This window comes from Anguilla rostrata, chromosome 6 (assembly GCF_018555375.3).
Source record: "Anguilla rostrata isolate EN2019 chromosome 6, ASM1855537v3, whole genome shotgun sequence".
NCBI lineage: Eukaryota > Metazoa > Chordata > Actinopteri > Anguilliformes > Anguillidae > Anguilla > Anguilla rostrata.
In genome coordinates, this window is record NC_057938.1 from 6,577,102 (window position 1) to 6,590,533 (window position 13,432).

Below are 13,432 nucleotides of genomic sequence, written 5' to 3' on the forward strand. Positions count from 1 at the left end.
TAGTTTCAAAATTGCAGGAGTAATTTCGCATTCCTTGCAGACAGACGTGATCAATCAAAGCTTGAAGCTACAATTTTCAGCATCAATGGCAGAAGCAAGCCAGCCAGCCTGCCTGCCTGCCTCCCGACGTACTTTAGTTTGAAAGGCTCATTCCCGTAAGTGCGGTGAACGCTGTTGACTGTGAGAATACAAAGTACCGTCTTTCAGAGGCCTGGCCCTGCGCTATTTCAACCGGAATCAAGTCGGTGCCGAGCATTTCCATCTGATTTGACTCGCTACGGCAACTGATAATTACAGCCCAGTCTGCAATAACTGTAATGCCACTTGCTGCAGTATAAAATAAGAAATAATAATCTAACTTCAGCTTGTGATAATTTTAACTTCAACATATGTTAGTTTTAGTCTGACTTCGGTCCATGTTGGTTTTAGTCTCACTTCAGGACACTGTTATTTTTTGTCTAATTTCGGACCATGTTCGTTTTTTAAGAGTTAATTAAGCTCAAGTTAATTTTAGTCTCACTTCAGCCAGGGTTAATTTTGTCCCAGATGAGTTTAGCCCACACAAGTCCAGCCCATCCTATCCCGTCTCTGAGAAGAGCTGAGAAACGCAGCCCTCCTGCGCGCATGCGCGTGTCGCCATGGCGAGGCTCGGGACCTACTTGGCGGCATCTCTGAGTTCGGTCACGCTCCTGGTTTGACCCAGCACATCCTTGAATGCGGTTTTGTTGGCGACGGTCAGCGTCCCGTTTCTGGTGATGAAATCGGGGAAGCAGCGCTGTAGGACTGGGGGAAATGAAACACACACACACACACGTGCACACACACACACACACACACACACACACACACACACACACACACACACACACACACACACACACACACACACACACACACACACACACACACACACAAATCAGGGACAGGTTTAGTTGAGCATCATCACAGTCGAGAGCAGCAACAGCATTTAGCCTGACACCTCCCCGTGTTTCCACATCTGACACGTTTCACAGGAGAGGGGTGCAATCACTAATCAACAGGAACATGGAAGGTATGTGATCAGTGCTCCTAAGTCACTACTGGGGCGACACCAAAAAGTGACTGGGTTGGATGCCCTCACCACAATACATATCCCACACATTTATACCCCAGGTCTGGAGTGTACCCCCCATTAGTCTGCCCCTATCAACACATGAGCGCACTGGGTGATACTGGAGAAGGCACAGTAGTACACCATCACACACAACTTCAAATGATGAAGATACCGTACACACATACAGTATAAGACACATACGTGTGCATTCTCAGATGCTATTCCTGCACATGTAGACATGTACACACATAAACAGACAAGAGACACACATAGACACAAACACTCACACCCACACACACGCATGCATGCACGCATGCACGCACGCACACTCACCCACCCACACTCACACCCACACACACACACACACACATACACGCACACACACACACACACACACACATATACACACAGACACACGCACATACACACACACACGTTCACTTACAGGGCCTGCTAGGCACGATCATGGAGGGACAGTCCTCGTCTCGCAGGACGTGGGCCACAGCCTGAAACGAACGAGAGGGACAGCTCAGACGGCATCGCCCGAGGCAGGTCACCCCTCCTCTGCACCTCATTTGTTCTGAAATGAGACCGGCTTCTCACAGAGCACAGCGCCATTATCCGGGAGTCCCAGCGCAGAAGAAGCCATTTCACCCAGTGACTGGGGTGGCATCACCTCCGTATGTCAGCACAGGGACCAGAGGCAGCTTTAAAATAAGGTCCCGCTGGCTGTTTCGTCCCTTCTCCCCCGGAGATAACGGGAAAAGACAGAGGGTCTGAATGCACTCAGAGGAATCTCAGCACAGCACTGACATCAGCAGATGGCTTCAAAGCAGCCAGTGGGAAACGGGCACACCGTCTGGAGTGACTGAGTCCTACTCTAACCCAGGAGGATTCTGGGAGTGCAGAGGCGGTGCCGGAAGTCTCCCCGGCGCGTAGTGCCCCCACCCCCCCCCCCCTCAGTCCTGGTCTGTACCGGGCTCTCCGTCTGCGCGTCTTCACGCGTGGGCGTGGACGGCTCCCGGTGACTCAGCACTCCGCCTCGCCTCCTCGCGCCTGTTTGCCACTCAGCGCCTGCCTGCATCATCACGTCCGGGCGGGCTCGGCGACAAGGCGACCGGCGTCACGCCTCCGCGCACGTGAGCTGCGGCGAAGGACTGACGCAGGGGACGCGCCCCCTCAGGTGCGTGCGTGCGTGCGTGGAGGCGTGGAGGAGTAATGGCGTCCGCCTTGTCGCCGAGCCCAGGCGTGTGCGTAGCCGTCTCGGCAGAGTGCTTGGTGTAAAGCTGATAGCAGTAAGGGGGGGGGGGGGGGGGGAGAACCAGAACCCTCTTCCGGAACCTTCCGGAACTACTGTCCCCAGCAGCCACTGCGTCACAGTAGGCTGTGTGACTGGAGGAGCAGAACGCAGACAGAGAGCGGATTCTTATCGGCACACAATAATCACTGCCTCTGGACTACAGACACCGCAACACCAGCTGACTCTCACCTAAAGAACAAGCAGACAAAAAGTTGGTGGGTAGAAGAGAGAAAGGACAAGGGGAGTTTTTTTTAATCACACCTCCCTTCAGAGAAAAACATCGATGGTGGTTTAGTCGACAGACTCTTCACCAGCAGAAAAAAAGAAGAGGCCAATTTGGCATGGATAAAGAGCACAACAAAAACCCTCTACAGTCCCTGTGCTTGCCGAAAAGGGGGGAAAAAGGGCTTTTCATGGGAGGCTTTCTCTGAAAATCTTTTTGTAAACTTTTGGGGGGCGGGGGGGGGGGGGAAGAAGAGAAAATCTTTTAGCTTTCTGGATGGTACCGCTTTGACTGGCACATCGCGTTAGCACAAAGAGATGTTTCTCAGCAGCCTCAGGAAATAGTGGGGTGTCGCACGCGCACCTTCAACAAAGCAATTATCTGGTCTGCGCGACTCGGGGAATTAACGCGATGTTCCAACACAGCCGAAATAAAATGCTCACATTTACAGTTATGTAATTTAGTCAGATAACGAAAGGAAAAAAAAAAGTGATGATTGGAGCATTCCCTCTCGGACTGTGATACAGAGACACCTAATCCACAAGCCAGACAGCACCACACAGTACAAATACCTATTCGAAGAACACCAGGCCCACATGCTCAAAGGAATTGCATCTGACAAAGGCTCCAAATACCTTTCTAGGATTGTCGAAGCCCGGTTTGCAGAACTGCCTGTAGTACTCCCAGTAGCTTCTGTTGGACCGGTAGTTGTATTGCATGTCTGAGTAGGTAGCAAATCTGTCCGGGCACTTGGAGACACACAGCTAAGGATAATAAAACATTTATAACGAGTCAATAAGCTGATAATATCACATGTATAAAAACACCACCATAAAATGAGTAGCATGATAGAAAAAAAAAGAAAATAAATTCTTACCTGAGTGGTTGGGCACTGCAGGTTAATGAGGACTGCAGGGCTGGCACATTTTAATATGTTGAAGTAGAACAATATGGCTTTCTTTCTGAGGAGAGAAAAAATACACAGCTTTAAAATACAACTGCCTCTAAATGTCTGCATTTCACTACAAGAAAAAAAAAAAATCAACTTTTTTTTGGATTCGTCACAAAGCAGTCATTTAATCAGCCAAAGGATGAAATTCTTTTTTTTAAGCTTTTATTAAACTTTTACCAGTTCTTGCCAATAGATGTCAGTAAAGAATGTAGCCTGCACTGAGCTCCTATAATGCATAAAGCATGAATCAGCCAGAAATCCACACACGTAGGGCAGGAAGCTAACAGTTTGCATTGGATGCCACATGGCACTAGTACATTCTACCTGGACCAAGCGTAGGTCTCTGCAGACCTACTCCAAACAGTGATACTTGGGGTAAAAAAAAAAGCAAAAGTGAATATAAATAACATACGGGTTGAATATTTCACCACAGTCTTGCCGTGGTTATGTCTGAGATGCGTGTTTGAAACACAAACAGCTTTTTCCAGATTTCCAGGCCCTGACGGGTCCAAGATAATGGAAGACAACGAGCTTGAACCTCACAACAGCAGCAGCCTCCTCCAGCTGGGGTAGTGCATCACCCAGTGCCCAGCTGGCACTTAACCAATTACAGGACAGGCACTGCTGTTACAGTTCAGGTCACATGGTTGGGTCCCACTAAAAGCACAGGTGTGAGGGCCTTTAGAAAGACAGGTGTATTGATCTGTATTAATCAAATAATGGTTAATTAGTGACCTATGGGGATTACCAAGGAGAGGTGATCGAGCGGTCAGTTTGCTTAAAACAGACCTCCCATCGTATCACTAACATGGACCCACTGCTGTTTTGAATCATAGAGCGCAAAAAAATTACAGTTTTCCATATTTGTAGATTTATGTTATAATTTACAAGCCTACTGTAATAGCTTTCACTAAGGACCATTAGTTGCACTAATCAGATCCAGGTCCATCATCTTTCAGATTCCAATGTAAATATGGAGTTTTCCTCTGGCTATTACTGTTAACTGATTGCAGTCTATTACCTCTTGCAATTGTGAGACACTCTAATTAGACTTCACATATTAGTTCTGAGTGGCCAATTCTAAATAGTCCCCATGTTGCAGTTACAATTTGCGATGTTACGCAATTACGGGCTGGCTCTCCGCATCCCACTGCTTTACAACAACGGCTTCAAACTGGAAGGTTTGGGTTAGCCCACAAAAACTTTGGGAGCGGGCTTTGCCTCTGGAATAGCTCCACCAGGGGATCTTTCCCAGTCAACAAGGTAGCACCGATCACACTTTACGCTAAATTATGCCCCCTTCAATCAGGAACCCAGAGCATCAGCTCCAACGGTCTCTATCTCTATCTTCACCGGAACATCAATCTTAGCTGTCAGGGCCTTGGGATTTTTATTTAACGGAACGTTAGCCCAACCCCAACTCGTCATGCAGGGACAAAGGTATCCATCAAGATAATGGGAGTCCTTTTTAACGTAATTACCCAGGGTGATTTTTTTTTTGGGGGGGGGGGGTTGCAGCCATTACCATTCTGAAATGTGCACAGTATCTCTATCGCTTCTGCCTGATAAATAATGAGCTGCCATCTTCCAACAGGCTCCTAAAGAGGTCTGTAAATGGCTTCATATTCTCTTCATGATCACACTTCATGACAAATTAGATATGAATGAACAGAAGAGAGAAAACCTATTCAGGGAACTTGCTGAAACCTTGAAACCTTCTGTGACCTCTTCGGGACAACGAACCACAAAACTTCAGCTGAGCGACACTGAGCTTTCACCTCCACAGGCAAAATACTGTAATTGTTTGTATTGATATAATATTGACATTCTGGATAAACCTATGAGGACACACTATCTCCTCAAAAGCTCTTGTTTCTACACAGAACCGGGTCATAATCCCTTAAGCTTCCGGGAACAGCACCAGCGCGTCATTATTAACCTCGCAGATTGAAAAGCTTACTCAGATTCAGCACACAGGTTCAGTGCAGAGGTTCCTCTCTGGCCGTGGGCTAGCACAAATCATTATCATTCTCTCACAGCGGCCGAAGTGATGAAGTCTCAATGTCACCGAGGTTGCGCACTGTCAATCAGGTTACGCGCTGTAAATCAGGGTTACGCGCTGTCAAACAGGCTGTCATCATTAGCCTGTAACAGTGTGTGCGTGTGAACTGCATGCCCTTAAATGTACAGCTGGTTGTGAATAAATATACGCGTATCAAGTAATACAACAACAACAACAATAGTCACATCATCGTCATGAAAATTTTGAGCGCAATTCATGAATCATTCATCTCGCGGCATTGCACAAAGACCATTCAACATTAATTAGAAGTGCACTAAACACATACTAATTCATGGTAGAAAAAGCATACAATATTACAAGCACTGCAACAGCAGTGGGAATCAATAGGAATCAATAGCAAACAAGCTGACAGTAAGCCAACCTCTACCGCCTCATTCACGGAGAGGTTCCGTGCACCATGTCACGTGCCGTGCCTTAAATAACCCTGAAGACACAGGCAGTTTTAATAAAGCTTTGCTTCAAAATGTGAGAAATGAGCTTTCAACACCAGAATAATTATGCTAGAAAAAAAACTGGCTTAACCCAAAACACTCCCGGATAGGCCTAACCCACTGTAAGTATGCGGCACATCGGACACAGTACCTGTCAAGCATTTCTGAGGGCCACCACTGGCTTGCGCAATGGAATATTTAAACAATATTTGTAAATGTCGCAAGCTCCTCTGCACTTGCAATGGATTAGTCCTGTTTCAATGATTTTTATAATGTCAAAATATTCAACAGAAGGAGGCTAAATGCTAATACACAGAGTGTTTTGGTATGGAGCCTGAAATATTTTGTCAGCTTGTTCTTTGCCACTGTTCTCCTCCGTCCAGTTAGAGGTTCCAAGTTTTCAGATCTTCATTTAATACGCTTTAACAAACCATCGCAAACAAGAGGGGCCGGGCCCTGCTCAGCCGATCACATGACCGAGCACACAGTACAATTATACAAATTATTTTAACACAGATTCAGAAGGAACGTAGAAATGTGAAATTTCGACCAGAACATCACATTTCGGAACAGCGGCTGCTGACGACCGCAAAATGGAACGGTGTCATCCAACGCAATCAGACACATGATTAAGCAGCGTTTGCAGCACGCACGGCACGACGGGGCGATCTGCGACAGACCGGGGATGAGACAGCTCCGAATCTATCAGCGTCAGCAGATGGATTACTCACGCATTGGGGGTGCCCTTCTGCCCGCAGAACTGCCCGTTACTGTCCGTGGGGTACACCACCTTTCTCGGGTCCCCGTGAATCCAGGCTGAAGAGAGAAAGAGACGGCTATTAGTTTTTTCTCTGGTCAATTTAAGCTTGTATTGATTCTGCGATATCGTCAGCCATGATTAATGGCAATGCTTCTCTTTATGAATGAGAGTGCTTTCCTCATAATTACATCTTAGTCTAACCTCGGCTAGGAGCATGAGATAGAGAGAGAGGAAGAGAGAGACAGAGAGAGAGAGAGAAAGAGATAGGATTGATTTCTTCTCTTCCACAGGTTGGCCATTTTGTAATGAAATCACCCTAGTGATGAGGTCACTCGTCTCAGGGATGGACTGTACTTTTTGTAGACTCTACCCACCAAAGACACTATATATTTTCATTTCAAACTACTGTGCATGGTCCCAGGATCATATGTAGAAATATTAATTATGTAAGTGAGACTGCCTATTAAATAAGAAGTACGCAATCTGTGTAACTACATTGTAATTACCATCTCATTACAATGTAATAAATGTTATGTATCTAAACAAGGTTTTTGCACCTACTGACAAATATGGCTATGTAATTTCACATAAACAAAGTAATCATAGCTCTATAGTACCCTTAACTAAATGGCTGGCTCACACCGAAACCTAAATATTTATATAAATACAGAACAGTATATACAAATTACACAGCTCTTTCTAACAAATGTACTCAAAATGGACCTTAAAAAGATATTTCGCCCTTTTATAACATCAGTAATATTGTGTAGCCTATCCCATTGTATTTGCATAGCGTGAATACTAGAAACATCAGATGCTCCTGTTGGCCACTGTCAGCATCGCCATTCCTCCTGGTTGTCAGGCTCCTAATTCACTCATTTTTGGGACCTCGCTGACATTAATAGCTTTAAAGAACAAACTAACTGAAGGATATTAGATCAAGGCAATGTTATCTCTGTAATCAGTTTTTTGAGCTGTGTGTGTGTGTGTGTGTGTGTGTATGTACGTATGTGTGTGCGTGTGTATGTGTGTGTGTGTGTGTGTGTGTGTGTGTGTGTGTGTGAGTGAGTGTGTGTGTGTGTATGTATGTGTGTGTGTGTGTGTGTGTGTACATATGTATAAGCATGTGTGTATGTGTGTGTGTGTGTGTGTGTGTGTGTGGTACAGTAAGGGGAGGCCAGTGACAGGTGCTGACACGCTGTCCTGCTAGTAGCAGCAGAGGCTCAGCGGCAGCCGGCACCTGTCAGCCTCCCACCTTGCACCGCACCTCCCAACAGACCCTGTCGCCCCCTCCCAACTACCCGTCCCCCTCCCAACACCTCCCCCTCCCAACTACCCGTCCCCCTCCCAACTACCCCCCCTCCCAACTACCCGCCCCCTCCCCAACTACCCCGCCCCCCCTCCCAACTACCGTCCCCCCTCCCAACTACCCCCCCCCTCCCAACACCCTGCTCCCCTCCCTCCACTCCCCCCCCCCCAACACCCGTACCCCTCCCAACTACCCCCCCGTCCCCCTCCCAACTACCCCGCCTCCCTCCCAACAACCCCGCCCCCCCTCCCAACACCCGTCCCCCTCCCAACTACCCCCCCCGCCCCCTCCCAACAACCCCGCCCCCCAACTACCCTGTCCCCCCTCCCAACAACCCTGTCCCCCCCTCCCAACTACCCCGCTCCCCCTCTCAACTACCTGTCCCCCTCCCAACTACCCCGCCGTCCCCCCCTCCAACAACCCCGTACCCCTGCCAGTTCCTATGAGAGAGAGAGGGGGTTGGAGAGAGGGAGAGAGAGAGAGAGGGGTGAGGGAGAGAATGAGAGAGAGTGAGAGGGAGAGCGAGAGATGGAGAGAAACAGAAACAGAGAGGGCAGAAGAGCAAGAAAGAGAAATAGAGAAACAGAGAGTAAAAGTGATAAAAGAGACAGAAAGAGAGCAAAAGAGAAAGAGGGAGAGAGAGAGACAGAGCGAGAGAGAGAGAACGGGAGAAATCCACGTTGGGGATGAATATGTCGGTCAACCTGCTGGCGGTGGGCTGGTGGTGATGTCATCAGCGCCGAGGGGAATGAGCATCTGGCACCATGGCTAACGGGCACACGGGCGGGGTGGCAGGAGAGCGTAAGTGTCAGTGCGTGTCTGCAGGCTGGCGGGAGGCTGGCACGGTTCCGCTTTTACATTTACGCACTCGAGGGGGAAGTGCGCTCGGAGCGGAGGACACGTCCTCCACAGCTCGGCTCGGAGACGCGAGGGCGCGAAGATGTCCTGAGAGGTGCGAGCTGGGCGTTACAGTAAGCGCTGTGTCACTACGATCCTCCATTTAAATTCCATTAAGCGCTCGGAAGTGTGCCCTGGTCGTTTTTTTCATCATTTCAAATTCTCTGTTTCAAGTGAATTTCATTTCAGGCTTTTTAAACAGGGCACATGTACACTCCTCGTGATACCGTTTTTCCAAAAATCCCCTCTCATGAAACCTCAAGCCCCGATCACTACGAACAGTTAGGAATGTTTTCTAAGAATCTGTCACACGATGCAGTGAACACACAGCGAATGACAACCTATCGTTCTGCACTATGCTACAGTTCCATCTCTCCTAAGAACAGCTACCCGGCAAAAACTGTCATTCTTGCAGCACTGGACAAACAAGATAAGCAAATTCCCATGGAAGGGTGTAATTCATTGGGTAATCTACCTCAAAATTAAACATGACAGATAATTAATTTCAGTTAATTTCTGGAAAGCAAAAAAAAAATCCTGTGTTTTGTTTTTTTTGGCCTTGGTCAAAAATGGGCGGGAAAACTTGAGTAAAGAAATGAACCCCATCCCAAATTCTTCATCTGTGGAAAGGCCTGTCAGGGGTCCCAACGTGGGGCAGACGGGCTGACCCGGCCGAGACCTGTCTCTTCTGCAGGGACAGGCGACGCGGGGGTGACACGGGGCAACAGCAAGCAGCCGAAACGCAGCCAGGGACTCCATTATTCATCCCATTGTTCTGCTGATATCTCCGCTATTGTTAGTCTCCTCAAAGCACTTTCCAAAAATCGTTAATTAACATCTCGGTGCATTGTGGGTAACCGTTCGGTTTGCCTGTATCAGGAGTGGTGCTAAATTAATTCAATTCAGTCGCGGCAATTTAAGTCTGGCATTAATTCAGCACTCCGCAAAATGAAACTGGGCCCACGGTTGAGAACTCCATCCTTTATCTCTGTCAGATTTTACACTTGAATCTCAGTTCAAATAAAACAAAATCACTGGAAATTATTCTAATTCTTAATCTCAGACATTTTTCTGTAGCCTCTTTCGCTGCTTTTAAGTGTGGGGCCCCATCCGGTGTGATGCTAAATGTTAAACATAGGAAATGAAGTTCAAAAGAATCCCAAACCAACCCAATTTTCATCAAAGGCCTAATCAAGTTGAGCTGATAAGATTTTCCAGACCTCCTACAACAACCCTGTCCCAGCCACAGAGCAGAACTGTTCTTTCATGTTGTAATCTGAAAGGCCTTACATTACTTACACATTCAGGCAGAAAAGCCAGTCACTCACTAAGAAAACTTGCGTCTGTGTCTGACAAAGAAGCAGATTTACTGTTATAAATGACACAATTCTGTTTTCACACCAATCACAACATTCATAAGTGTGCATGAGTGTATGTGTGTGTATGAGTGTGTGCGTGCGTGTGTTTGTGTGTATGTGTATGACTGTGAATGAGTGTGTGTGTTTGTGTGTGCGAGTGTGTGAGTGTGTACGTGTATGTTTGTGTATGTGCATGAGTGTGTGTGTGTGTGTGTGTGTGCATGAGTGTGTGTGTGTGTGTGTGTATGTGTATGAGTGTGTGTTTTTACAGAACATAAAATAACCAATAACTCAACATGCTGATGTTAGAGGAATGCTTCCTGTTAAACATTTGGCAGTGATGTCATTATGAGCTCGAGTGGGTGTAACTCTTGTAAAATAAATGCATAAAAAGAGTCTCTTTGATTATCTAAAACTGTCCTTTTCAAAATGTCATATTGCACTGTGCCCACTCAAATCTTAGCAGTTTACTCAGATGAACAATTTCTTACATTTGAATCTGAACAGTGAATTGAAATACATTGTTACTCTAGTTACTGCTTTTAAGAGCCAAAAAGGACCATAGAACAATAACCATTCAGCCGTATTTCTATGCCGTATATCTTCTGGGCTTAGACGGTTGATAAATTGAAAGGGGGCCGAGAGGGGGGTGCAATGGAGGGGGGGGGGTGATGTCATTGCCGATTTCATGTTTTCCCCGTGTGGCGGGGTGAGCTGCGGGGGCGGGGGGGGGGGGGGTGATTGCTAATGGGATGACATCACCCAGCGGTGCCAGCCGGTCGGGAAAGCGCTACGGCTAATCCCCGCCGGTAAAGTGCTCCGCGCGAAAGGGCGATTACGGCCCGCTCCGTCAGGACGAGCGCACGCTCACAACCGAACGCGGATCGCGCCCCGCACACAGAGAGATGGTGCGATCGGGGGGGGGACGATGACTCACCCCCAGACATACTCAGACCTCGTGCCACGGGAGAGCTCAGACAGCTGTAAATATTTAGCGGCTTTTAGCAACCCCCCCCCCAACCCCCCACCCCCCCAACAGCCCCCCGGTGAGTTTAATGAACGCGCTGTTTTATTCAGAACCTCCATTTTACGAGACGGAAGCCACTGCGGAAACCTGAAGTGCGTCTGCAGTTGCGCTCTAAGGAGAAAATGGGCCTGCTGCACACGGTGATCAAAATGTGTATCAGTCGGCAGTACCTGCTTTCAGAGTGAAACCTCGCACCTCGGCACAAACAGGCGAGCGCGCTCCAATGTTTTACTACGTATCAATCAGCCGGAGGGCTCGGGAGCCCCTGAGCCCCTGCCTGCGAGCTGTTTTTGCATTTCTAAAGGAATCAGCAGTCAGCGATTAAGGGGAGCTCTGACAGCCCGCTCAATAGCCCCTGCTGCTCTCCTTGAAATCGGCGGTGTGGAGTCTTCCGATTCGGCCTCGGCAGCGCCCCCCTGTGGACAGCCGGCTCGAAGCGGGTCGGACGGGTTTACAGCAGACCCCCGCGGGCGGGATCACCTCCCGAAAAGAATTCGGTGCCTCCCTGGACGGGCGTCCGGACACACGATAGCAGGGGACCAGGCCTTGTTTCCCGCCACACGCACGACACAGTCTTTCCACAAGGGGGCAGCGCTGGGTAACAGCCACGCTTTGATCCAGGAGTGTTTTGGGGTATAAAATATGCAGGGCTGTGATGGAGCGCGCCCGCCCCCCCCCCCGCCTCCCCACGTCCCCGAGACGCGGCGGCTCCCCCTCAGCCTTTCTTCTTCTTTTGTGTCTTTGCGCCTTTTTTTTTTTCTCCTCCTCTTTCGCTCGGAGGCACAGTTGCTAAAGCCTCCGCCACGCGCGCTTTCATCCGCTTCGCTCGCCGAATCTCCGCCGCGCCGAACTAATCCACAGCGCTAACGAAGAAACACCGGCAGAGTGCCGTCTGAGGTAATTGGGGCTGATTGGCGCCCGTGGCGGAGGTTTGGAGATTGCGCCACCCTGCACTTTCGCGATTTAAGATTCCGTGGCCGACAAATGAACACGGCGCCTTTTTTGGGTCAATTAAACGGGACCAGGAGCGATCCTCTAAAACACAATCGATACGCCCGCCAGTCTATTTCAGCTTTAAATAGATTTTCTATTCAGCGTTTGAAATGGCTGGAAGGTTCCCTCATCAATAAGTGTTCCACGGCCAATACCGGGGGAAGGCGTTGAGCCTGGATGGCCCGAACAGGTATCGAAGAGCCATACGAGCGTGGTGGTGTGGCTCGTCGAAACACGCACCTCTTCAGAGTACACAGTTTTCAATCACCAGCCCCAGCTGCCCTTTAACTCTTGACATCACACCTGCTATGGTGGGAGTAGCTGTCTCTAAGGGTCACTACCAAACACTGGCTCCATTTTTCCACACAACCTGCACACATCACATAGCTCAGATGTGTGAGTGCACAATTCACAAGGCGAGAACACACACCCAGTATCTCAGATGCGTGTTCTGTATTTTGTTAACTGATATGAGGTGGTAAGTTTGGGAACCAAAAATAAGTGTAATCTAAAGGTCAAATTTGCAGCTCTGGGAGGTACAAAGCAGAGTGAAACAACACTCTGCTTCGTGAAATATCACTCAAATAAGAATCCAGCCCCAATAAATCCCAGCAGAGAAGTGAAAGGGGATAATATTGCCTTGCTATAGCCCCATGGCCATGGGGCTTGGGTGGCCGTGAATGAGATATCGTCCCATTATGAGACGCTGTCGAATGAAAAGTGCGGCAGCTCTACTCACCCACAGTTCCCAGGGCGATGTAGCCGAGGATGACGACGATGAAGAGCACACAGCACAGCACGTCCGTGCAGCTCCTGCAGAGAGGACACAGTAGAGGTTCGGTGCGTTAGCCACGGACGGCACTCTTTATTAAACACGACACGGCTAACCTTCGGAGGGCAGGCCCATATGTGCGGGTCATGTGATTTAGTACGGAGCGGCCTCTGCTTACGAACAGACCACCGCCAGCTGCTGCTGATACCTTTGAAACACGTGGATCAGGTAAGA

General features: G+C 48.6%; 1 protein-coding gene across 2 annotated transcripts in view; it reads right to left on the bottom strand.

Moving 5' to 3' along the window:
- The window catches only part of slc44a5a (solute carrier family 44 member 5a), an 89,200-nt gene that overhangs the window by 18,483 nt on the left and 57,285 nt on the right, over positions 1-13,432 (bottom strand). For both annotated transcript variants that reach the window (XM_064341780.1, XM_064341781.1), the window contains exons 3-8: positions 13,166-13,239; positions 6,814-6,898; positions 3,494-3,578; positions 3,252-3,380; positions 1,539-1,599; positions 660-783 (exon numbers count right to left, since the gene is read on the bottom strand). In XM_064341780.1, the coding sequence (XP_064197850.1) occupies positions 660-783; positions 1,539-1,599; positions 3,252-3,380; positions 3,494-3,578; positions 6,814-6,898; positions 13,166-13,239 (558 nt within the window). The remainder of the gene's footprint in view (positions 1-659; positions 784-1,538; positions 1,600-3,251; positions 3,381-3,493; positions 3,579-6,813; positions 6,899-13,165; positions 13,240-13,432) is intronic.